Source organism: Canis lupus, chromosome 3 (genome assembly GCF_011100685.1).
Source record: "Canis lupus familiaris isolate Mischka breed German Shepherd chromosome 3, alternate assembly UU_Cfam_GSD_1.0, whole genome shotgun sequence".
NCBI lineage: Eukaryota > Metazoa > Chordata > Mammalia > Carnivora > Canidae > Canis > Canis lupus.
The window spans coordinates 59,570,243-59,596,018 of NC_049224.1; the positions used below are offsets into that span (position 1 = coordinate 59,570,243).

At 45.8% G+C, this 25,776-nt stretch overlaps 1 protein-coding gene across 8 annotated transcripts in view; it reads left to right on the forward strand.

Annotated features, from left to right (window-relative positions):
• TBC1D14 (TBC1 domain family member 14) overlaps positions 1-25,776 on the forward strand; it is a 104,977-nt gene that overhangs the window by 52,486 nt on the left and 26,715 nt on the right. For 7 of the 8 annotated variants that reach the window (XM_038533087.1, XM_038533086.1, XM_038533088.1 and 4 more), the window contains 3 exons: positions 21,658-21,776; positions 23,946-24,028; positions 25,392-25,509. In XM_038533087.1, coding sequence (XP_038389015.1) covers positions 21,658-21,776; positions 23,946-24,028; positions 25,392-25,509 — 320 coding nt within the window. Of the gene's footprint in view, positions 1-14,365; positions 14,440-21,657; positions 21,777-23,945; positions 24,029-25,391; positions 25,510-25,776 lie in introns of those variants that run through there. The other variant, XM_038533093.1, reaches the window with a different exon arrangement.

Below are 25,776 nucleotides of genomic sequence, written 5' to 3' on the forward strand. Positions count from 1 at the left end.
CTCCAGGATCGCGCCCCGGCCAAAGGCAGGCGCCAAACCGCTGCGCCACCCAGGGATCCCGGGTCTTTTTAATTTGAATAGATGTTGGAGGAGCTCAGGGCTGCACACATTTGGGGATGCTTTAGAGCAGAGTTTTTGAATCTTTTAGACATAACACTAGTACATAGACTCAAGGCATTCAGGAAGTGTCCTGTTTGGGCTCCAGGGTAGCTACTGATGGGCAAGGATCACCATAGGGAGTACAGGCTTGCAGGCATCAGTGTCTTAGATAAAACATGTTATGTGAGTAAAGGAATGTACATGTATTTGGGTTTCTTTTTTTTTTTTTTTTTAAGATTTTATTTATTTATTTATTCATGAGAGACACAGAGAGAGAGAGACATACAGGCAGAGGGAGAAGCAGACTCCATGCAGGGGGCCTGATGCGGGACTCGATGCCGGGTCTCCAGGATCACACCCTGGGCTGAAGGCGGCACTAAACTGCTGAGCCACCTGGGCTGCCCTGTATTTGGGTTTCTGTAACCTGGAATATCTTGGATGGCTTTCTGGAATTTCTAGTCAGAGAGCATCTCAGAAGAAGGCATATCCAGAACAGCTTAAAGTGATATTTATTCTCTTCACCTCTGGGTTCTGAGAAGTCTGGCTAGTCAGAAGAGTATAAATCATCATAAACTGCAGAAAAAACAAGCCCAGATGGTCAGTGCAGGTGACTGACTGGTGATGGGCCTGCAGGTAATCTAAAACCTGCAGGTAGGAATGAGAAAACTTTCTTCCTTTTCATCATCCCTTATACCTTTGGAAAATAGATTTGAACCGGTTTATAAACAGAACAAGTCCCAGTTCTGGGCCAGGAGTAGCATACTCTAACATGTCTCTCCCGATGAATACAGCTGTAAAACTGGAACCCAACACATAGAGTAGTGTTTTGAGCCTTCTGAAAAGCAAACAATAGCGGGTGGATTGGGGAAGAAACTGCAGTTCAACGTACTGCTGGACTGATTGACTTTACCATTTTTCTCCTCATATTCTCCAGCCCAAACTCGATGTAGCCTAAAACCTAGAGATGGGTATCAGTGTGGACTGAGCTCTAGGAAAGGTTTTCTAGTTCTGGATCAGGAGTGGGTACTCTCACCCTCAGAGAGGATGCCAAAAGCCTACTTTTCATATTTTTCTTTTCTCTGTTTTCTCATGCCCCAGTCCTCATGCAGTCTCCTGGCAGCAGAAACAGGCCAGCAGGAGAAACTCTTCAGGAAGGGGAACTGATTAGAGGAGGTTTATTCCCAGGAAAGTGGGGCAGATCCCTGATGCCCTGTTCTCTCTCCTCCTGCCACTTGGCCTAAGGTTGTGGAAGGTGTGTGTCTGGGTAGAGGACCAGAAAAGGGGTGGCCCAGGGAAGCTGCAAGTTCTGGAGAATGTGGAGAGGACGAGCTCAGGAAAGTGACCTTTAAGGTTATTATGAACTCCCGGGCTGACTCCCAAGTTGTGGGTACACGGATGTGACCCTAACTAGCAACTGTAGACTTGAGAACTGAAATTCAGGAATAGACCAGCACCCGGATCCAACGTTGGCCCTGGGTGGTGCACATGGGGGGTATAGTCAATAGGTGCTGTGAAGGCTTTGAAATGTCAATTGGCTTTCGAGCCATAACCCACAGAAGGCTAGTTGGAACATGGGGCTGAAATCTAGCCAGGTCAATTGCCTATTAAAACAAAAATATCCTTCTCCAAAAGGTTTGAGCAAGACCCAGAGTCTTATAACACAATGGTCAAGATAGACTATAATGCCACTCAAACATACTAGGAAAATCGTAACTTCCATAGGAAACGACAATTAGCAGACACTGGTACCAAGATAACACAAATGTTAGAATTATCTAGCTAAGACTCTAAACCAGCCATTATAAAAATGCTCCAGTAAATAAGGGGTAGGGGGGAGTTCTTAACATAGGAAGGTAGAAAGTCTCAGCAAAGAATTAGAAAACTATAAGGAGGAACTACATGGATTTTTTTTTTTTTTTTTTAAAGAGAGAGTGGGATAAGAGGGGCAGAGGGAGAGAGAGGATCTCAAGCAGGCTCCATGCCCAGCACAGGGCCTGATGCAGGGCTCTATCCCAGGACCCTGAGATCATGACCGAGCTGAAGTAGAGTCAGACAAATGACTGAGTCACTCAGGAGCCCCTACGAAGAACTTTTTAATGAAAAATAACAACAATAAAAAGCTAACTGGATAGGCTCAGGAGCAGAATGAAGATTATAGTGAAAAGAGTATATGAACATTGAGATAGATCCATAGAGGGACGCCTGGGTGGCTCGGTGGTTTAGCACCTGCCTTTGGCCCAGGGCGTGATCCTGGAGTCCTGGGATTGAGTCCCACATCGAGCTCTTTGCATGGAGCCTGCTCCTTCCTCTGCCTGTGTCTCTGCCTCTCTCTCTCTCTGACTCTCATGAATAAATAAATAAAATCTTTAAAAAAAAAAAAAAAGGAAAAGAGAAATCCATAGAAATGATTCCATCTGAAAATACAGAGCAAAAAGATTGGAGGAAAAAATTGGACAGAGCCTTAGGGGTGGGTGAGACAGTATTAACAGGTCTAACATTTGTGTTGTTGGGGTTTCAGAAGGAGAGGAGACGTGGTGCAGAAAAAAACATACTGGGCTAAATAGTGGCTGGATATGTCTTAAATCTGACAAAAGATATAAACCTACAGATTTGGAGAGGGGAGCTTAGTGAACTCCGCAGAAGGAATCCACAGATTCCTCCACATGAGGAATCCACAGAAGCCTATGCCCAGACACATCATAATCAAATTGCTGGAGAAATAAATACAAAAAATATCTTATAAGCAGGCAGAGGAAATGCATTAGTGGGGAGCAACAATTTGAGGGACTAATTTTTCATATCAGAATCCCATGTTTAAAATTCTGGAAGAAAAGAGTCACAAATACTGTGCAGGGGTGAATGTGCAATAAAGTGCTTTCAGATGAAGGAAAAGTGCGAAAATTTGTGGCTAGCAGATCTAAGTAAGTGAGTTGCTAAAGGAAGTTTTTCAGATGGAAGGATCGTTATACCCAAGGGAGACTTGGAATATTCAGAAGGAAAAACAGCAGAACAATGAGGGTCTAGGTAGATAAAGAAACTGCCCTTCTCCTAGTGAGCTCTTTACCACAGATTCCACTGAAAGCAAACACTAAAACATCGTCTGGGTTGTCAGGGTCTGTAGATGTCACATAAAGAGATGTGATGGTAAGATTGTAAAAAAATTAAATAGACATTATAATCCCTAGATCAACCTCCAAAGTATGTGAAGAAAGAATAAAAAACAAAACAATTCAAATGAAATTCGAAAAAGAGTTAAAAAATGAAATCAAGGCAGGAAAGAGGAAATAGGGGAAGGAAAACCATAAAACAGAGAAGATGGTAAACTGAAACATATCAATAATTATATTATTAGAAATGGTCTGAACACACGAATTCTGTCTGAATGCCTAAACCTGACAGATTGTCAGAACGGGTGAAAAAAATTAAGAAAACCCATATATGTGTTGTCTAAAAGAAACCCACTTTAAATGTCAAATATATAGGTTAAAATGAAAGGATGGGAAAAACTATACCATGGAAGCACTAATCAGAATGAGGATGGAGTATAGTAGCATAAAGAAAAGTAGACTTCAGGGGTACCTCAGGGGTTGGAGCTGGTTAAGCATCTGCCTTCAGCTCAGGTCATGATCTCAGGGTCCTGGGATCAAGTCCTGGATTGGGCTCCCTGCTCAGCAAAGAGCCTCCTTCTCCCTCTGCCTCTCCCTGCCACTCCTCCTGCTTGTATTCTTTCCCTCTTTCTGTCAAATAAAATCTTAAGGAAAAAAAAAAAAAGAAAAGAAAAAGTAGACTTTAGAGCAAGAGAAGTTCCCAAGGATGAGCCAAGACATTACCCAATGAAGACAGAATGACTTTGAATGCATGTATACCCATAACAGCTACAGAATGCATGAAGCTAAAGATGGCCGGTGTGAAACAAGTGCCCAAATCTACAGTTACTACGGAGTGTTGACTTTCTAGACAGTGATCCATAGACTGTGCCAGGACACAGAAGGACTGACCCATCAGTCAGCTAGACTGATGTTTGGAGAACCCTCCGGCCTCCCACAAGAGCACAGCACACGTTCTTGACAAGCATGCACACAACTTTCACCAAGATAGATCATTACCTGTGTTAGAAACTACAAAGTTGGAAGGATTAAAATTATACAAAATAGGTTCTCTAACCACAGTGGAATTAGATCATAAAACTGTGACACAAAGAAAGCAAGAATCTACCCCAAAAACTTGGAAATTAAATAAGCAACATACTTCTAAATAAATCATGGGACAATGAGGAGGTCACAGAGAAAGAAAATCTTTTGAACTGAATTAAAATAGAACATAATAAAATTCATGGAATAAAATGCTTAGAAGGAAATTTATAGCATTAAAGTGCTAATGTTGGAAAAGAACAAAGTTCTACAGTCAATAATCTGATTTTCTACTTTAAAAACCATAAAAGGAGCAAATAAACCCAAAGCAAGCAAAAGGAGGGAAATAATAAACATAAGAGCAGAGATCAATGAAACTGAAAGTGGAAAAATAATAGTGAAACCAAAAACTGGGTCTTTGAAATGATGAACAAAATTGATCAAACTCTATCTAGCAAAACTGACGAAAAGAGAAGTGAACCGAATTATCAGTAAGACAAGTGAAAAAGGCAATAGCACCACAGACCCTGCAGAAATTAAAACAATAATAAGAATGTCATGGATAACTCCACATTCATAAATTTGATAATTTAGATGAAATGGTCCATTTCTTTGAAAATCACAAGTCACCAAAACTCACCCAAGATGAATAGATGACCTGAATCATCCTCTAATTCTTAAAGAAATGGGAATTGTAGTGAAAAACCTTCCAAAAAAAGAAATCTCTAAGCCCAAGGAGTGTCACTGGTGAGTTCTACCAGTATTTAAAGAAAAATAGCACCAATTTTAGAGGAGGCACTATCTCCCGACACATTTTATGAGGCCTGTATCATCCTGATATCAAAGCTAGACAAGGGCAGTACAAAAAAAGCAGACTGCAGACCACTATCCCTAATGAAGACACACATAATCCTCAACGCAGTGTTAACAAGTTGAATCCATTAATACTTAAAAAGAAAAAAAAGGCAATACACCACAACTAAGTGGTGTTTTTGCCAGGAATGCAAGGCTGATTTAGCATTTGAAAATCAGTTGGTGTAATCCATCATACTGACAACCTTGGATGAGTCTCAGGGGTATTATCTGAGTGTAGGAATCTATTCTCAAAAAGTTGACATGCTATACGATTCCATGTGTGTGACACACTTGAAAAGACAGTTGGTGCCAGGCTTGGTGTAGGGTGTGAGTGGCAGGGAGGTAGTTTTGGGGATGCTAGAATTGCTCTGCATCTTTGTGATGGTGGTGGCTGGAAGAAAGTTCTAGAACTATGTGCATCAAAAAAGCTAACTGTTTTAATTAGTTAATTAATTTTTAAGATTTATTTATTCATGAGAGACAGAGAGGCAGAGACACAGGCAGAGGGAGAAGCAGACTCCACGCAGGGAGCCCGATGTGGGACTTGATCCCGGGACTCCAGGATCACGCCCTGGGCCAAAGGCCGCTCTAAACCTCTGAGCCATCCGGGCTGCCCTAACTTTTAATTTAAAAAATAAGGAACAGTGGCTGAATCAATCAGGGCACCTTTGATCCACGTTTTCATTTCTAGGGATTCATCCTAGAGATGAATCAGTATGTAATTAAAATGATGGTTGCATAAGGGTATTGATTGCAGCACAAGAGGTTGGAAGTAAGCCAAATGTCCGGCAGTAGGGAATTGGTTAAATCCTGAAGTGAGGTAAAGTGCAGATCTTAAAAAGCAAAGCAAATAACCATTATTATAGTGTGTTCTATATGAATAAAGATAAATACATATCTTTGTAGATGCAGAGACTCTATCTGGAAGGGATACTTAGGCTGATCATGATAGACTTGCTTAGGAGAGGGCAACGAACTAGGTTTGAACTAGATCGGGAGGAGGGTGACTTACTTTCTTTGTATGCTCTTTTGTACCTTGTGAATTTTGTTCTGTGTGCAGATCTACTCTAAAAAATATTTTTTAAAAATGTGTGCAGGGGGCACCTGACTGGCTCAGTTGGTAGAGCATGCAACTCTTGATCTTAAGGTTGTACCTTCAAACTCCATATCGGGTGTAGAGATTATGTAAAAAAATTAAAAATCTTTTAAAAGAAGAAACCGTTCAAAATATTAAAAATGTGTGCAGAATGATAGAGAATAAATTTGAGGAATTTTGGGGACAGTATGGCAAGATGAAGCCAAGGGTGAGTACGTGTCCCAAAATAGAACCCATGAGGTCTCCTGTAACTTCAGAGGCACACTACAGGTTTGACATTGAGCTTCCCAGTGGCCAGAGCAAAGGGGGATACATTCAACAGCTGTGGCATTCGAGTGTCGGAAGCTGAACTGTTCTGCAAGTTTGGGCTTGTGAAGGTGCTAGGTGGCATGTTGTATGCCACAGGGACATTTTGGTGGAGGGTAAGTCTCTTAGGAGATGATCTCGCAGACATTCAGTCCCCCTTCATTTGTGTTTTAGAGAAGCAGCAGGTTAATTATTTATCAAACTTGTATGCCTTTCTGGATGAGAGGGGAAAGTGGAAGTGATGGGAAGGTTCTGTAAGGGAAATGGCATGGTCATTTAATTGGACTTTTGTGTTTATTCTTCAGATATATTGTCTACCACTATTGTGGTAATGGTTAATTTATTCTGAGAAGTACAGCTCTTTTTACTTCAAGTGCCTTTCACCAATATAAACTGAAATGCCAGCACATAGTGCCTCTTACGGTTTGCTTACTTTTCCTAATGTGGAAGTGATAAATTCTCCGTCTGTCTACCCATGTGGCTCCAAGGAAGAGAGAGGGATTCGGGAAAAGGAACCCACGCGTTAGTTCTCCCACAGATCTTCATGGGGACCTCTGAGAGGCAGGGGTCAGAGGTCTGGGGTTTGGAAAGGCAGTGGGACCACAGAGAGAACTCTGACTGGGATGTGGGGGTCCTGAGTCTGGTCTCGGCTCTGTCATCCACAGTCAGGTGTGTGGCCCTGGGCCATTGACTTCTCCTCAATCTTTGGTTTCCTCCTTTGCAAAGGTCATGTACACCTTGCCTGTGCTTGTGAGGGTCAAGTAGGATGAAGTGTGGGGCACTCCTCAGACAGTGGCTGGCGTCCAGTGGGAGCTCAATAACGGTCAGTGGCTTCTCTTCTTCTGGTCTTCCCTCATGGTTACTATACCTTTGCTCTTGTGGGTGAATTAAAAAAAAAAAAAAAAAAGAAAGAAAAAAGAAAAGCTTTGCTGCTGGAATGTTTGGTGTGGTTTGAAAATTGCATTTGGCAAAATCAGCCTTGGATTCCATCTGAAATGGCTTAAAAGATTTTTTTTCCAAATTATAAAAATAATTTATGAAAAACCCAAATGATCGATGGTAGAGTAAAACAGGAATGCCGTCTTCACCCCAAGACTTCTAGCCTCTCTTGGTGGGAGTCTCTGACAGGTAGTGCCCACCCTCCCAGACTACATACATACAAGTTTCACCTACATAAATACAGTTATTACAGAATCAGAGGCCATGTGAGTCGGTACGCACATACCAGGTACTCAGAAAATTGGAACAAGTAACCAACTCGAAGGTGCGGTAAGCTATTAGCTGGAGAGCACTGCCCATTTCCTGAAGCCAATTTCCCACTGACCTTGGGCTCTGGCAATAGTGTCTGTAGTCTGGTGCCTGTCATGTAACTGGAACCAGAAAGATGCCTTTCATGGTACCAGCTGAATGGAGGGTAGCTTCCTAGAAAGACCCAGATGGATGGATGGCCCTTGGGAGCTTTCAAATACTTCTGCCCTTCTTCAGGTAGTTTAATGTGTTGATATGAAAACAGTGATGACCAAAGAACGATGCTCTTTCATTGATCTAATTCCCAGTGGAATACTGAGTTTTTTGTTTTTGTTTTTGTTTATTTTTTTCAAGTATTTTGTAATCTCTCAAACTCTGTTGGAGCAGCAGGAGAGATACTTCCTCTAGCCTTTTGCAGAGGCTGATGGGCCCAGGTCTGAATGACTTGTTTTATTTTTATTTTTTTTTAAGATTTCGTTTATTTATTTGAGAGTGAGAGAGAGAGCATACAAGCAGGGCAAGGGGCAGAGGGAATGTGAGAACCAGATTCCCCACCAAACAGGGAGCCTGATGCTGGATTTGATCCCAGGACCCTGGAATCATGACCTGAGCCAAAGGCAGACACTTAACCAACTGACCCACCTTAGATGTCCTGACTTGTTTTAGGTGTCCAGTGTAGAATACAGAGCCCAGTGCACTGTGCTTCTTCATAGATGGCTGTGTAGGACTCAGAGACCTCAGATTGTGGAGGGGGCGAGGCAGTTTCCACATTCCTTGTGTGCGGCTTGTCTAGCTTGAACTCCGAGTGTTACTTTTTAAAAAACATCGGGATCCCTGGGTGGCGCAGCGGTTTGGCGCCTGCCTTTGGCCCAGGGTGTGATCCTGGAGACCCGGGATCGAATCCCACGTCGGGCTCCCGGTGCATGGAGCCTGCTTCTCCCTCTGCCTGTGTCTCTGCCTCCCTCTCTCTCTCTCTGTGTGACTATCATAAAAAAAATAAAATAAAATAAAAAACATCTTTGTCAGTGTGGAAGCACTTTGGATGGGGCCTTGGCATTGGCGCTAAAAACTACCCATGATGTTCCCGGAGGTCATAGGCAAGTGCTGCATTTGTTCCTTGGTCTTACACCTGTGTCCCATCGCTAATGTGGCCTAAGGCCCGTGAAAGGAGCACTGTTGTAGGAAATTGAAACCTTAGTTCAGAGGCAGCACATCAGAGAAGTTGGCAGTAAGAGGCTCTGGAGTCCAATGACCTGGGTTCAGATCCTGCCCTGCCATCTGCTGCCTACCCAAAGAGGCCACTCAGAGCTTCAGGGGCTGTGTCTGGTGACAAGGAGGCCGGGGAATGGATGATGCTGGCACTGCCTGAGTTAGTGTCATGGGGCTGCTATAACAAAGTGTCAGAGACTTGGCTTGAAACTGCACACATTTATTATCCTATAGCTTTGGAGGTAAGAAGTCTGAAATGCATCTTCCAGGCTAAAATCAAGGTGTTGGCAAGGCTAGTCTTTCTAGAAGCTCTAGGGGAGAGTCTCTTCTTTCCTTTCCAGCTTCTGGAGGCTGCTGGCATTCCTTGGCCTGTGGCTGCCTCACCAACGTCTGTCACTATGGACATGTGGTGTTCCCTTCCGTAGTCCCATCTCCCTCTGCATCCACACTTCAGGACGCATGTGGTCATTTTGATAATCCAGGATAATCTCCCCATCACCTTAATCACATCTGCAAGTCCTTTCTGTCATAGAAGGTAACATTCACAGGTCCTGGGGATTCTGACACGGCTTTATGTGGGAGCCATCACTCAGCCTAGCCCGGTCCCTACCTCTTGGCATCGTTAAGGCTAAATGGGACTCACAGGGTCTTAGCTTAGTGCTCCCTCTAAGATGGTGTTCTGAGCTGAGACATCTTCCCTGCCCTCCCTGCCTGAATGACCACCCACCACACCTGTATTGGTTCTTACTGTCACACTACTCTGGTATTTCCTGTCTTAAGTTCTTGCTCAGTTGTTTGTCACTGCCTGCCTCTCAATCCCTGCTAGACTACAGATTTACGAGAACAAGGTTTGGGGCTTGTTTGCTCGATGATTGCTTTATCTGTGGGGCCTGGAACAGTGCCAAGTTTTAGTGGGTGGTTAATACATGTTTGTTAAGTGGATGAATGAGTGTCAGAATTCAAAACATACTACTTTGTAGATGTTTTTCTTCCTGTTTTTATGAGAACATAGGCATTTTCCCATGTCCTTAAATATTCTTTCATGATCTCATTTTTTACTCACTAAGTCATGGTCTTCTGTATAGCATGATTTACTTAACCAGTCCCCAGGACTGGGAAGTTCTTTCTTCAGTGACCTTTTGATCCCCATGAGATCCAGTGATCTTGAGCAGGGTTGGGTTTGTCAGCATCTGCTAGAATGCTGCATTGAACAAATGAATTAGTCTTACCTCCTTGACCTCAGAGGATAAAGACAATGTTATAGATTAATCAAATAAGCAAATGCCCTGTGCTGGTAGAGATACAAGAAGCCTGGGAATGAACTCTGGTTAACTCCAAAAACTTCAGGAGGAAGGGCTCTTTACTGGTGGATGAGGTGGATATGAGCCACCTAAAGCCACACTGAGATGGAGAAAAGGCTCTGTTAACTTCTGATTTTTGCTTTAAGTTTCAAAATTTAGTAAAAGTCAACCTGTTATCACATGGTATAATATATAGTTAAAACTTTGTGAGTGGTCCTCAATTCTAAAATAATGCAAATGAAACCCGTTAAAGTCACTTGCAGGCTACAATCTGCCAGAAGAGATAAGCAGCGGGTTTTGGTAAGCATATTTTAATGCGTATTTAACACATGCTTAACGCATATCTCTCTGGTATTTAAATTTGGTGAGACTGTGGGCTGAGGTTGGCTGATTTCTAACTTGTGTGTGGCCTTAGGTGTTGTAGGAGGTGTGGAGAGCTGAGAACCCACTCATCTGTGAGAACAGAGCTATACAGGGTTAGCCCTCTATGGCTCCAGGAACTGCTTCCAGAAAGCCAGAGGTAACCCCACCGGCCGATCAACTGCCTCTGGGGGCTCTGGAAACCTGGGGGATTTCTTAAGCTCTCCTGTAGTAGAGCAGTTATCAGCTTGCTGGTTGTGAGTGATGCCAGGGCAGGGACTTTGTTCATCTTTATTCCCAGGGCCAAACACCAGAAGTGCTTGGGTGGGTGGATGGATAGGAGGGAAGAAAGGAGGTGGCATGTATTTCATTGGCCTTTGGTGGTGAAGAGACTACCGGAGTCCCCTCTCTGAGAGGTTTCATTGTCCCTTGAGGAAAATGCATCTTAATCATATAATCATGTAATTACAAATGTGATTAGTTCTGGAAGCAAATGGACACTGACACTGGGAGAGAATGACAGGGCCTTGTTCTGGCTCCAGTGGGCAGGGCAGGGGGTGCTTCTGAGCCGGTGGCCATTTATGACAAGATCTGAAGGACAGTCACCAGCCATCACATAGGCTCTTTTGCTTGTGAAGAAAAACTCTAAACCTACAGAAGCATTCCAGGAGGAATTCAGTAAACACTGTATCTGCTCCACTTAGATTGAACAATAGTTGACATTTAACATACTAATTTTAACATGCGTCTTTCTAATTTTATAAAATGGAATCATATGAAAGTAAGTTGCAGGTGTCATGACATCCCTAAATACGTCAGCATACGAGTCTTCAGGGTAGGCATCCTCCAATGTCAACATGTGTTGTTATCGCTCGTAGGAGAATGGTCAGTAATTCCATTTGACTGTGACCATGTCCATGACCGGACCACATGCTGCTTTTCCCCAGTTGCACCAAACTGTTGTTTATGAACCAGAAAGCAATCAGGCTTGTGCATTGCCCTTGGTTATCTGTCCCTTTATTCTCTTGGTATAAAACAATTATTCTGCCATTTTTTTCATGACATTTATCTTTTTCTTACCTCCCTTCGTCCTTTTCTCCCCTTCTCTTCTCCTCTCCTCTCCTTTTTTCTTCTCTTTCTTTCTTTGACCATGGGTTAAAGATTCATTTAACACGTTGAGAAGATGAATGAGATGGTAAAATTGATTTTTTAAATAAAGATTTTATCTATTTATTCATGAGAGACACAGAAAGAGAGAGAAAGAGAGGCAGAGACACAGGCAGAGGGAGAAGCAGGCTCCATGCAGGGAGCCTGATGTGGGACTGGATCCGGGGACTCCAGGATCACACCCTGGGCCTAAGGTAGATGCTAAACCGCTAAGCCACCCAGGGATCCCTGGTAAAATTGATTCTAAGGACATTTGAAGAGTTAGGTACTTACTGGCATAAAAACAAGAAAAGAACCAGAGTAAGATTGTTAGGTTAGTTTTAAACCAACAGACTGGTGGGGGCAAGGAAATAGAACCTTTGGAGTTGTTTTTTCTATTGGACATAAATCTCCAAGTTAGTGTATCACTTCACATTTTCTAGGCTCTAATGAAGTTATAAATAGCTTGGGCACATTCTCCTGGAGGACTGAATAAACTTCTGGTGGTTGTGTAAAAAGTACCCAGGTACGAATTGAAAGGACACCTCACCCCCCAATGCTTTTATCTTACAAAATGTTTTTAAAAGATTTTATTCATGAGAGACACAGAGAGAGGTAGAAACATAGACAGAGGGAGAAGCAGGCTCCCTGCAAGGAGCCTGATGTGGGACTCGACTCTAGAACCCCAGGATCACGACCTGAGCCAAAGGTGAAGGCTCAACTACTGAGCCACTCAGGTGCCCCGTCTTCCAAATTTTGAGTTATTTCTCTTAAGGCTTTTCCTAATCTATCCAGAATCTCTCCCCTTTTATCCTTCTGTTATTTTTTTTTAAAAGATTTTATTTATTTATTTGTTTGAGAGAGAATGAGCATGTGAGAGAGAGAGAGAGAGAGAGAGAGAGAGAGCGCGCGCTGGGGGGAGCATGAGCAGGGGGAGGGGCAGAGGGAGTGGCAGACTCCCCGCTGAGCAGGGATTCCAGTAGAGGACTCCATCCCAGGACCCTGAGATCCTGACCTGAGCTGAAGGCAGCTGCTTAACTCACTGAGCCACCTAGGTGCCTGCTTCGATTACTTTCTGAAAACAGCTTTATTGAAGTGCAATTACCATAAAATTCCTCATTGTACATGTTCAGTGATTTTTAGGAAATTTATGCAGTTGTGCAGCTATCAGTGAATGCACTGCAGTATTAGGATGTTTTCCTCATTCCAGAAAGTTCCTTCATGGCTGCTGGCAGTGGGTCTCCACTCACTCCTCAAGCTCCAGGCAAACACTAATTTGCTTTCTCTCCAGAGATTTGCCTTTTCAAGAAACTTCATAGAAATGGAATCTTTAAGATTATCTTTGATGCGGCATCTTTCACTTTGGGTCATGTTTTGGGGTTCACCTGCATAGTAGCCTGTGTCCATGGTGCCTTCTGGTCCATTGGGTGTCCTCAGCTAATGCGTGCTCACATTATGAATATTTGCAATTAGTCTCTTTGTGGATGGATGCTTTCTTTTTCTTAGGCAGGTTCCCAGGAGTGTGGTGGGTGCACACAGAATTGTGAGGAACTGCCAGATTCTCTTCCAAAATGGCTATACCTGCCAGTGACCTATGGCAGTTCCCATTTCTGCGCGTACTTCCCAATACTCCTTCTCCATCTTTTTGAGTATAGTCTGGTAGATAGCATAGGCTTCTTCCAAGTGAAGTTTCTGGTGGCAATTTGGGAATGCTTTTCTCTGGAAAACCAGCTGGAGAAAGCCTGGTCCTCCTAGACCAGGGACGTGTGAATTTACATTCCAGGGGTCTTGAGTTCTCTCAGAGTTTTTCGGCCCTTGGACGGTGGACCCATGGGCGGCCCCGTAATAATTTTGGTGCTGAGCAGATTTTTAAAGATTTTTATAAATCGCGATATAATTTACACACAATGGGAAATGCACTCTCATATCTTGAGATGCACTCTCAGATCTTGGAGATGTCAGTGGTGTCACCCTGCACAGGTTCTAATGCCCCTTCCAGCCACCCGCCAGGAATAAATAGTCCTTGGGTCTTCATCAGGATGGGTTTTGTGTGCACCCTGACGTTTGGATTGAACGAGTCTCCTTGCAGAAAACAGATGAGCAACAATATAGAGAATAAGAATTGTTCATAGCCCAGTACCCAGAGCTTAGCGGTGTGAACATTTTATGTAGCTCCTTTTGGTAATAGGTTTATTTAAGGAATCGTGATGGAGCAGAGCTCTGCCGTGTGTTTGATGTTCCGCTGCGTCCTCAGGAGAGCACGCATTTCCCAGCGCGATGCTGCCTGCCGCGCCGAGGACACTGCGGAGCGTCCCGGGGGTCCCTCGGGGCGGGGCTCCCCGGCGGCGGCGGCGGGCGTGCACCCGAGGGTGGGCCGTGCAGTGCAGCCCTGCAGTGCAGCCGCCGCGGCGAGGGAGCCGGGCCCGCCCCGCCCCGCCCCGCCCCGCCCCGCGCCCCGCCCCCCCCGCCCCCCGCGGGCCAGGCCTGACGCGCCGACACGGAGCGCGCGATCGGCGGCGAGGCATCTGCGCGCCACTGAGCGGCCTGCCGCCCCCGCCCCCGCCCGCGCCCCCGCCCGCGCCCGCGCCCGCGCCGCCGAGCCGCCGCCCGAGGCCCCCGGAGCTGCCCGCCGAGCCCGCCCGGGCATGGAGCCGCCGGCCGCGCGCCCCTGAGCCCCGCGGCGTTCATGGTGAGTGCGGCCAGCCCGCCCGCCGGCGGCGCCCGCGTGGGTGTGCCTTGCACACGGCTGCTTGCACGCGGCCACCGTGCTGCCTGCGCGCCTCCCTGCAGCCTTTGTGTGTGCCGCGGGGTCCCCCGCCCCGGGGTCGGCGGTAGCGGGGCGCCCGGGGGGCGAGGGGGCGAGGGGGCGGAGGGGGGAGCCGCACGGCCCGGTCCTGCTCGGTGTCCCGCTGCGGGCACTGCAGCCTGGTCTCGGATTCGGGCCCGGCCCGGCCCCCCTCCCACAGGCCAGGGTGGCCTTGCCCAGGGTCCTGGGGGAAGCCTTTGTGCTGGGGGCGGGCGGGGGCGGGGGAGGCCTGCGCCCTGCACCCTGCACCCTGCACCCTGTCAGCGGCCAGGCTTGCTGAAACCCACGGGTCGGTTTGGATGCATTGCATTCACCAGACCACATGATAACTTTTGTGTTCTACGTGCCTTGTAAGGAACCCAGCAATTACAAGAGGTTCCCGACAGTTGCTTTCCCAGACGCCCTTTCCGGTAAGGTGGAGCATGCTGTCTGAGAAGGTGCTGCAGGGTGAGCACACCCAGAGGTTCGCAGGGGCCTCCCTCCTGTGAGGTCAGGCCGCGGTGGTCACCCGGATGGTCTCCTGGAAGGCTGAGCACTGCTGAGACCTGTGCCCCCCTCCCCCCAGAACTACTTGTGACTGTGTGTGAAGCCAGCTGTGGCCCCCCAGGCACTTCACTGTCAGTTTTCCCCAGGGCCCTGCTGAGTACCCGTCCTAGTGGGAAATGCGGAGAAGGGTGACTGTTGGGTAACACGACAATGGAAATAATTCCCAGCTGCTTTCTGGGCACCTGCGGTGGCTGTCTCACAGGAAGGGCGAAGGAACATGCTCAAGGTCATGCTGCTGGTGGTGGTAGTTGAGGAGGTGATGGTTGAGACCCTGGCCTGCTGCCATCCTGGCGCTTCCCCAGTGCTGCCTGGGTCCTGCGCCTGTGTAGGTGTGGCTGCTGGAGGGCCGTGGACGATGGGTCATGTGGGTCATGTGAGTACCCGGTGTGATGACCCCCCACGCTTTGTTGCCCTTGTACTTTAGCACTGTCTGTCTTACTGGAAAAGGCTAGTATTGCAACTGTATACAGTTAACTCAAGAACCAAAGCACGGGTTTGGACTGATGGCCCATTCTCTTTCCAGCTAGCGAAGATTTCCAGGCAGCCAGGGCTTCCATCGCTGGCTGCACTCATCCATCTAGTGCTGCAGGTGGCGTGGACGACCCCTCCTGCTGTCCTACCAGGAATATTTTCTTTTCATCCATTCAGAAGCTTTATTATTTTCTTGTTCTCTTAAAACAAATTGTCGAGGTCATCTTTTGTTTTTCCATTTTAATGGTGAGTTACACACTTCCTCAGGAGTCTGTCACCCTTGTCCTCACCCTCAGCACTGTTCACATCACACACAGGATGTGGATCCTGCCATGGGATGCATCTAGCAGGCTCAGCACGCCTCACACAGTCTACTTGCCAGCTCTGGACTGAGTCCAGCTCTTCTCTCTTGGGGCTTGTCCCACCAGCTCTAGGTAGCTTGTCGAGACCATAAAATCTAAAGCCAAGCACTTCTGACTCAGTGTCACTCCCCACGTAACATGCTCGTCCTAACCCACAAATCAGCCTGTTCACATGTGTCTCTTGGCGACTGCTTGTGCTCTCAGGGTGCCTCTCCCGTGTGGCTTTCAGCCCAGATCTTCCCTGTCCTGTGTCCACTCAAATGGCACCCTTTATGAGATGCTTTCCTTGATTCCCCCTGGCTTTGGGCATCCTGTCCTTGGGGCTTGCTGTCTTGTGGCATTTACAATTATCTGGTTTCATAGGCTCTGCAGCATCTTACTGTCCCTCCCAGAGCTCTTCAGGGCTGAGGTCTGAGTGTCCTCAAGGACCAGGCCACATGTGGTCCTTTCACTTACGAGGTCCCTTTTCCCTTTTTTCTCGTGCCTGTTAAATCTGTTTGGTTCATGGCTCCTGCATGGAGCTGGGGCCCTGCTCATCTGTCCTGGCTTTTTTCCTGACCCTTTGCTAGGTCATCAAACCACACCCACAGCTCAGCCCCTGGTAAAGTGCAGCACATTTTGTTCGCTTCTCTCTCTGGTCTCGTCTTTCCAGCTGGATACATGGCAAACTACTCAGGGCAAGGACTGTGACCTGCTGTGCTCACACATTAGTGGTTTGTAAGCTTTTTTGACAACCCACTCATGCCTGAGACATTTGAGACTCCAGACTCAGGATAACTAGGTATAGAACTGAGACAGATCGTCCTTACTATGTGGGTTCTGCATTTTTTAATTGTTTGATTTTATTTTTTATTTTTATTTACTTATTTTTTTAAAGATTTTATTTATTCATGAGAGACACAGAGCAGCAGAGACATAGGCTGAGGGAGAAGCAGCCTCTCTGTGCGGAGCCTGATGTGGGACTCGATCCCAGGATTCCAGGATCACGACCTGAGCCAAAGGCAGACGCTCAATCACTGAGCCACCCAGGCACCCTCTTGGTTGATTTTAAAGAAAACATCATGACCACTTAAGCTGATTTATCACTGGAACTTTGAAGAACCCTCTTCTCAATTCCTTCTGGGGCTGGGCAGGGCGTTAGACTCTGTAACAGCCATTCGAAGGGTGGATTTATACTGAGCAGCCTGCAGGCTCATCAAAACTTGATCCCATAAAGGTCCCAAGAAGAGAAGAAACTTTGTATTGGTAAATTGGTTGGAGGCTGGGCCTGGCCAACAGTAGGGGTTCACGCTTTAGTGGCAGCCACGGAACATGTGTCCCTTCACCGCTCCAAGGAGCCTTCACCATTGATGCCTTTTCAGAGATGAGGAAGCAAAAGTGAGGAGCAAGAGGACTTGGCCTCAGGTTGAAGCCAGGCTCAGAACTCTCTTTTTGCTTCTAATGTCACCCCTAATGCTGATAATTCATAGCCAAAAGTTGTTGTTTCTCCAGGGATGTTTTACTTGCTGCCCTCTCCTCTCACCTCCCCAAGCACCAAAAGGATCCTTAGAGTGAATAGTGTCGTCGTCGTCATCTACTACTACTACTACTACTACCACCACTCCTTCTCCTTCTCCTTCTTCTCCTTCTCCCTCTCCCTCTCCCTCTTTTCGTTTAAACAAAGATTTTATTGCTTGAGTGCATAGACAAATTTATGCAACCAGGGCAGAGGCTGTGGGTGACTCAAATTTCCAACTTGGGGGAGGGAATTCGCTTGGTCTTAGGAATATTGAGCCAACCAGTAAATATGTCCCTGGGTCAGACTGAGTCAGAATTTTAGCATCCTGTCCTTTCTGTTCCTCTCAAGATGGTTTCAAACAGCAACAGCTTTCTTAAGTAAATGGTAGAGCTCCTCAGGAAGATCAGGGTGAGTCCTTTGGGCTTCAGAGTTTTCCAGGTTTGATTTGCCTGGCACAGAAGGCACTTGGCCAAGGCCCTGTGGACCTCTCAGAATCACACTGGTTCCTGAGGGAGTCAGGCTGTTCTCGAACAATGTGTCTATCTGCTCGTTCTTGCCCTTGGATGTCAGCCTCAACTGGGTGGGGAGGCTGGGTGGCAGGATGGGGCTGACTGGGACAGGCCCTTCTCAGGCACTGGCCACACAGCCTGTGGCAGTGGTGGTGGTAGTGGCGGTCCGGCAGCAGAAGAGAGCAGTCTGTATGTTAGTGTGTTGCGTTGGGAAAATGAACTAACTGTTGACACCTCCTCTTTGTGAACCTCTGGAAGAACTAGATGTGGAGCAAGACCTGTAACCGTTTCCAACGCCATTTATACCTGAAATACTGTGTAGAGTCTGGAAAGGCTTGGCCTGTGATTTCAAGTATGGGTAGGGCAGGCTGCCTCTTTTTTTTTCTTTCTTTCTTTTTAAAACCATGCAGTGCTCTACGTGCTTAAGACAAAAAGTATTTGCCCTGCATCTGCCCTTAGTTCAGTATTGCATGTTTCTATCATGGTTGAAAGCTGTCTTTAGACAAACTGTGAATGATTGAAATACTTCTGCATCACGTCTGTGAGTGGCTCACATGAATTCTAGGGAGTGCTGGCAAGTGTGGCTGCAGAGCTGGCTTCTTGGCTTCTTGGCTTCTTGGCTTCTGATCCCAGCTCCTCCGTTCCCCCGTGGGGCCAGTCATTGACATCTCTGGGCCTGCACCCTCCCCTCTGTGACATGGGGACAGAGGGTTGGCTGGAAGGTGAAGTTATGCTGACTTGCGTACATAAAAGTGTTTGGCTCCATAGAGCTGACTACTAACTGAAGAGGGCTGATACTTTTTTGGTTATGAATCAGTGCATTTGGTTAATTTTACTCCTTCTTGGGTTATCCCTGGGTGGCTCAGTGGTTTGGCGCCTGCCTTCGGCCCAGGGTGTGATCCTGGAGTCCCGGGATCGAGTCCCACATCAGGCTCCCTGTGTGGAGTTTGCTCTTCCCTCTTCCCTCTGCCTGTGTCTCTGCCTCTCTCTCTCTCTCTCTCATTCTCTCTCTCTCTCTCTCTCTCTCTCTGTCTCTCATGAATAAATAAAATCTTGTAAAAATTTTTTTTACTCCTTTTTGTATCTGGGCTGTTTGCAGACTTTGCAGGGCTCCTTGATTGGCCCTAGAGCTCTTTTTTTTCTTACTTTCATTCTTTTTTTTTTTTCCCCTTTATACACTCCTTTCAGGTCTAGGGGTAATGGTATTCAGCAACCAGGGCTATGCTTTATCAAGAACTTCCTGTGCACCAAGCCTCTCCCTTTTCCTTAGATAGTCCTCTCTGGTTGGTATGGCTTCCCTTCCCTTTCTGCACACGTGGACATGAGGCTCAGGGATTCTAAGTAAGTGCTTTGCTGGAGGTCACAGCTGGTTCTTGGTGGATCTGAATTTACTCCACGCCCATCTAGAGGCCACATTTAACCCATGTAGGGCTTTTCCCTCTAAAACTGCATACCTGTTAGAGTGTATTCACAAAGAGATTGGGCTGGTGTGGAGTGACAAGGTGGCCTCTGTATTTGGGCGGATGTCACTTTACCCTGTGCCTCAGTTACCGTGTCTACAGAATGGGGTGAGACTTGCTATAGAGATTGTTATAGAGATAGAGTGAGACAGGATGTATAAAGCACATGAAAGCAAATGGAAATGGGTGTCCACATTCTGGGACGTTGAACTTGGGAATTGTCATCTTTGGCCTTGGCATATAGTTCACTAGACCATGGTCAGCAGATAAGTAGACCTTACGGGTCATTCCTTACTCATTCTTGTTAAAATGCAACATGCCTCAGCATCTTTCTCAGCCCACAGCTTTTGGTAGATTGTCTATTAAATTGGAGACTTTGACATCCAGGTGCTAGATTTGAAGCTTCTAGTGGCTTGATGCCATGGTAAATCACAGCTGAGTGCCTGGAACAGTGTATGTTTAGATAGTGAATCAGTCAAAAAGTGAGTCTGTTTTCTCAGTTTTAGGTAGGTAAAAGTCATTTTAGTATTTTAGTGGAGCCATTTTAAGTCAAGGCAAATAGCGATGGGATCTAATCTGGCACATCCAGATGCATGGAAACTACCCCACCCACCACCTTCTTGATGAACCCCAGTTCACAGCCTGTGTATTTTGAGGAAATAAATGTGCCTTTCTATTTTTTAGAAGCCTCTATAGGCTCTCTGGATGAGAGAATAATTGCTTGCCAAATAAACCAGTAACACCCCCCATTGGCAGCTAGTGTCAATTTAATTCATTTAGCAATTAATTGCTTTCCACTCATGATATTGCTTCTGTTATTTGGAATGGTTATTTAAACCTTGGGTTAACTATTCCTTTGTCATGTCTTGCCAATTAGATGGTCTTCCCTTAAGGGAGTCCAGAAAGCCTCTTCTATAATGGGCAATAAAAAAATACTGGTTCTCTGTTTTTGGCAGAGAGGTAAGGGTGCACATGCACGTTCACACACACACACACACACACACACACACACACACAACACAGGCTGTTTCAGAAGCTAGACTCTTTGGTGCCAACTTGCTGGACTCTCTTGAACTCTTCTGCTTGTGTGTTTGGAATGTGGGTCACCAGGTGTGACTGAGCTTTTGTGGCTACAGCCCAGGGGACAAATGAGTTACCCAATGATAGTGAGGCTGCTCAAGGCACAAATATTTATGTAACAACTTGCAGTGATGGCTTCATACAAAGATGTTAAAGAATTTTTTTTATGTTTCTGCTTTTAAGAAAATGAAACCACATTTGCAACAATGTGGATGGACCTGGAGTGTGTTAGCTAAGTGAAATAAATCAGGCTGAGAAAGACAAAGACCATCTGATTAAACTCTTAATGTGGAATGTGAGAAATAAAACAAGTGAATAAACAGAATCAGACCTGTGAATACAGAGAACACACTGATGGTTGCCAGGGGTTGGGGTGGGGGGCGGATGGATTAAATGGGTGAAGGGGAGGGGGAGACATCAGGCTTCCTGTTATGGGATAAGGAAGTCACGAGGGTAAAAGGCAGAGCACAGGGAGCACAATCAAGGATACTATAATAGTTTATGTGGTGGCAGGTGGCAGCTGCACTTGGGGTGAGCACAGCCTATAGAGAAGCTGAATCCTATGTTGTACACCTGAAACCAAGGTAACATTGTGTCAAGTATACTTCAACAAAAAAGAGATATATGCATATATAAAGAAACAGTTTTAATTATCTCCTGTAAAAATTTTTAACCTTTTCCTCCTTCTGAAACCATTTGAAGGGCTAACAAAAATACGTTAAGATACCATGAGATGAAAGGAAATGGGCTTGAAATTTTAGTTGGGAGTGGGCATATGAGATGAAGCCAGTGGGTTGGATGAATGCTAGAGTTGGCTATTGCTCTGGCTCTGAGCTTCCCAGTGTCCCCTGCAATAATGGGTAGAAGTTGACATTGTCCAGAAGCCAGAAAGTATACCTCTTACCCAGGAGAAGCACAGGAAGCACAGGGTGCTGGGATGCTGGTCCTCAGTGACCTCCCCACCCCCAGCAGTGGGGAAGGCCGTAGTCCTCACGCAGAGCTATACTACCCCTTTAGTTGGCAGTGCTTCCTTCTGAAAAGGAAATATATTCCATGCACAATTCTCAAAAATGACTTAAAAGACTTAATTACGAAACAGCTTTTTTGTACTCAGAAGGACTTTGTAATATCAGAATTGGTCAGGCCCAGAGTTATCCCTTGTTTCTTTGTCCCAGGAATATGAAGACAAGGCTGGACGACCTAGCAAGCCACCCTCTCCAAAGCAGAATGTGAGGAAGAATCTTGATTTTGAGCCGCTATCTACCACCGCACTCATCCTGGAAGACAGACCAGCGTGAGTCTTAAAGAGAGTCTTTCGAATTTTTGCTCTAGTAGATAAGTACAATTTGCTAATTGCCTTTATGTTAGAAAAGAGCTAGAGTCACCAGAGGGAGGAAGAGTAAGCCCTAGTACATACTTAAAATGCTTAGTTCCTCTTTGTTCCTGATATTAACATGTGTTCTATAATAATAAAGAACTGATTTGCAAAACTGTCCTGTAACGCAGAAGTTTTGACCAAGGTTTTCCATTCAGGTGGTTTTTCATTTTAGTTTAGCATTTAAAAATACTTAGGTAGCCACCATAAACTATGGGCTGGCTTGTAACTGCAAGAAACCTGGGGAAGTGTCCTGCAAAGCAGGTGTTGCCGGAGCATCTCAGCATCATAGGACAATTCCTGGACTGGTCTGTCAGTTGTTTGGGGATCAGTGGCACATAGGCTGAGTGATCGTACCAGGCCCACTTCTCTCTGTGCCTCTAGTTCCCATCCGTGGACAAGGTGGATTCTGATGACTGGCTTATAGATCATGTTTGGAGGCATCAGTGAGGTAAAGGGACAACTCCACTGTACCAGCCACAGCTGGTCTCTTTTTAAAATAGAACATTGTGTTTGGGTAGAAAGATCGCACAGCTCTTTGAAAAGACAGAGAAAGAGAGATTGTAAAACAGTGGTCCCTTAGGTCCTTGCCCACCCTGAAATGTAAAACTGACGAAATCTAAAGAAGAAATGGGTTTTCCTTTGTTTTTTAAAGATTTTATTTATTTATTGAATGAGGGAGAGAGAGAGAGAATCCCAAGCAGACCTGTGCCAATCATGGAGCATGATGTGAGGCTTAATCTTAGGATCCCAAGATCACAACCCTGAACCAAAATCAAGAGTTGCCTGTGAAGCGCTGGGAAGTGGTCCTGATGGGCTCTTTCTGAGCCACCCAGAAATGGTTCTTCTGATATTAACTCTTTTCCTTAGAAATTGTGGACATGTGATAGATGAGGAGAGAGTCCCTACAGGGCAGGATTAGAAAGATGAGTAGGGACTCAGAAAGAGCCCATCAGGACCACTTCCTAGCGCTGTCAGAAACATGGCCTGTGGAAGAAGGTGCCACAGCCTCTGGCAGAAAGGCAGGGAGTCAGGGCGGGTAGTCGGGCAGTCAGGCAGTCGTTCAGAATATGCAAGAATGCAGGCTGCTCTGTGTGAGGAGCACAGTAGTGGGACCTTGCTGCCACCCAGTTGACAAGAGTCAGCAGATTCACCAGCACATTTCTGAGAGAGCCTATACATTTTAATTTTTTAAATTTATTTATTTATTCATGAGAGACAGAGAGAGGCACAGACATAGGCAAAGGGAGAAGCCAGATCCTCAAGGGGAGCCTGATGTGGGACTCGATCCCAGGACCCCAGGACTACTCCCTGAGCCAAAGGCAGATGCTCAACCAGTGAGCCACCCGGGCGTCCCTACATTTTAGTTTTTTACACAGGATTCGAAGTTTTTACACCCATTTAGATTCTCAGAACTGTGATGCACATTGGAATGTAAAAGAAATAGATGAGGGCAGCCCAAGTGGCTCAGCGGTTTAGCGCCGCCTTCAGCCTGGGGTGTGATCCTGGAGACCCGGGATCGAGTCCCACGTTGGGCTCCCTGCATGGAGCCTGCTTCTCTCTCTGCCTCTCTCTCTCTCTCTCTGCCTCTCTCTCTCTCTCTCTGTGTGTCTCTCATGAATAAATAAAATCTTAAAAAAAAAAAAAAAAAGAAATAGATGACCCAATAGCTCCTATGAAGCTCGCACCCTTGAGAAACTGGTCCGGGAGCGCATTTGGCTGTATGTGCCACACTTGCCGTTATGGTCCCTCCTTCACAGGAACTGTGACAAGTGTCAGTGTGTTGCAGTCAGCTCATAGTTGCTCTGGAGACTGGGGCAAAAAATATCAGAAGAATAAGCATTTAGGGGAACTATGGGCAGTTGTTCCTTTCTTTCTACTAATCTTTTTTTTTTTATAATAATGAGCTTGTTTTACTTCCGTAAGTAAATATTTTTAGCTTATGAAATTGCTGTGTCTCGGTTATCTTAACAGATACAGTTTTTTGGATCTTGAATTTTTCTTTTAGTGAATAATTCTTCAAGTTTTGTTTTTCAAACACCTTTATTTGATATTTATAATGGTGAAAATCCTTTATTTTCTATTAAGAAATCTCCCAGCGAAGCCTGCTGAAGAAGCCCAGAAACACAGGCAGCAGTATGAAGAGATGGTGGTTCAGGCCAAAAAACGAGGTAATGGAATTTGCACATGTTGATTATGTAAGACTACACAGGGTTTCATATCTTTCTGGAGATATTCTTTTTACCTTCTGGAGCCCTAGATCCTGAACTTTGGTGAATGCCTTAATATTTTGAAATTTACAATTTTCCATCAAAAGTGTGTGTTTCTCCTGTCCATTTCTGGTAGCTTTCTTCAAGGCAGTAACACTTTGATTTTACAGAAGAAAAGAGACCCTGTTAAAAAAAAGAAAAAAGAAAAAAGAGACCCCCGTAGGACAGAAGTGCTGGGCCGGAGAAAGCTTTGGCTTGTGGTGATGAGCAAACTTCCTCCCTCTCTGGGCTCCACTTTCCTGATTTACAAGAAGATGTGATTAGATTTGATAAAAATCCCATGCAGGACTTGAAAACCCTAAGATGGCAGCATGCTTATAATGCATACGTAACAAACACAAGGTGGCCTATCCGCACAGCAAACATTAATTCAGCCATAAACAGGAAAGATATTTGGATACCTGGCACAGTGTGGACAAACCTTGAGGGCATTTGCTTAGTGAAATAAACTCACTAAAGGACACATACTGTACGATTTTATGTACAGGAAGCTTCAGAACAGTTGATTCTGGATGGAAAGTAGAGTGGTGGCTGCCAGGGATTGCGGGAGGGAAGGACAGAAGGGGGAGTTAGTGTGGAGCTTCAATCTGAAAAGGTGAGAAAGTTTTGGAGGTGGATGGTGCTCACAGCTGCATAACCATGTGAACGTACTTAATGCCTCCAATTATACACCTAAAATGGTGAAAATGCTACATTTTGTGTTGGGTGTTTTACCACAGTAAAAAAACAAAACAAAACAAAAAACAAAAAACAAAACAAAAACCCCAAAACCAAACCACATATGTTTAGGTTAAGATGCATGGTATTTCTCAGAGTTGCTCCCTACACACTATGAGTTGTGCTTAGGCTGCTAGAGGCGAGGCTAGAGGTTCTGTTGGAAAGGGGATCAGCAAAAAAAAAAAAAAAAGAAAGGGGATCAGCAGGGGGCCTGGGGGGTGTCTCGTTCTCTGGCAGTGTTCTGGTTTTTGATTGGAGGGAGACTTTCATGGGTTTCTGTCTTGTGAGAGTTGAACTGTGTTCTTACTAGTGTCTTCTCCTGTGTGTGCGCGTTCTGCTTTGAAAGCTTACCAAGGGGTGGGTAAGGCCTGAACATTCTCAACTTGATGAGGCCTGAAACGGGTCTTGGGAGGGAAGCTTCATGGCCCTGCTTTGGGGCTGTTTTGTTGGTGGTTTCACCTGCTTGACTGAGCAAAGTCCCCTGGCAGGAGAGTGGTGGGTGCCAGTTAACAGGTGCTGTCTCCTTTGCTCGCCCCGTGGTTTGCAGAACTGAAGGAGGCCCAGCGGAGAAGAAGGCAACTGGAGGAGCGGTGCCGCCTGGAGGAGAGTATTGGCAACGCTGTCCTCACCTGGAACAACGAGATTTTGCCTAACTGGGAAACAATGTAAGCTGTGCTGGCGAGCACTGCTAGGTGCCTCCTCTAGAACCTGTCGCCAGCGGCAGAGTAACTGTAGCTTCTATCACAGCCTTTGGTGATTTTACCTCCTACTTTTATGTGGCGTGGGGTCTCCCTCCCTACCTTGGCTCAGCCTTGCTGTTCCTTGCCTAGGACCGTGACAGCCCCCATCTGACCCCTAGATTATCTTCTGCTCAGTAGCCCAAGGGATCTTGTGAAGCCCAGGTCTGTGTCCCTCCCAGTGTAGAATGTCCA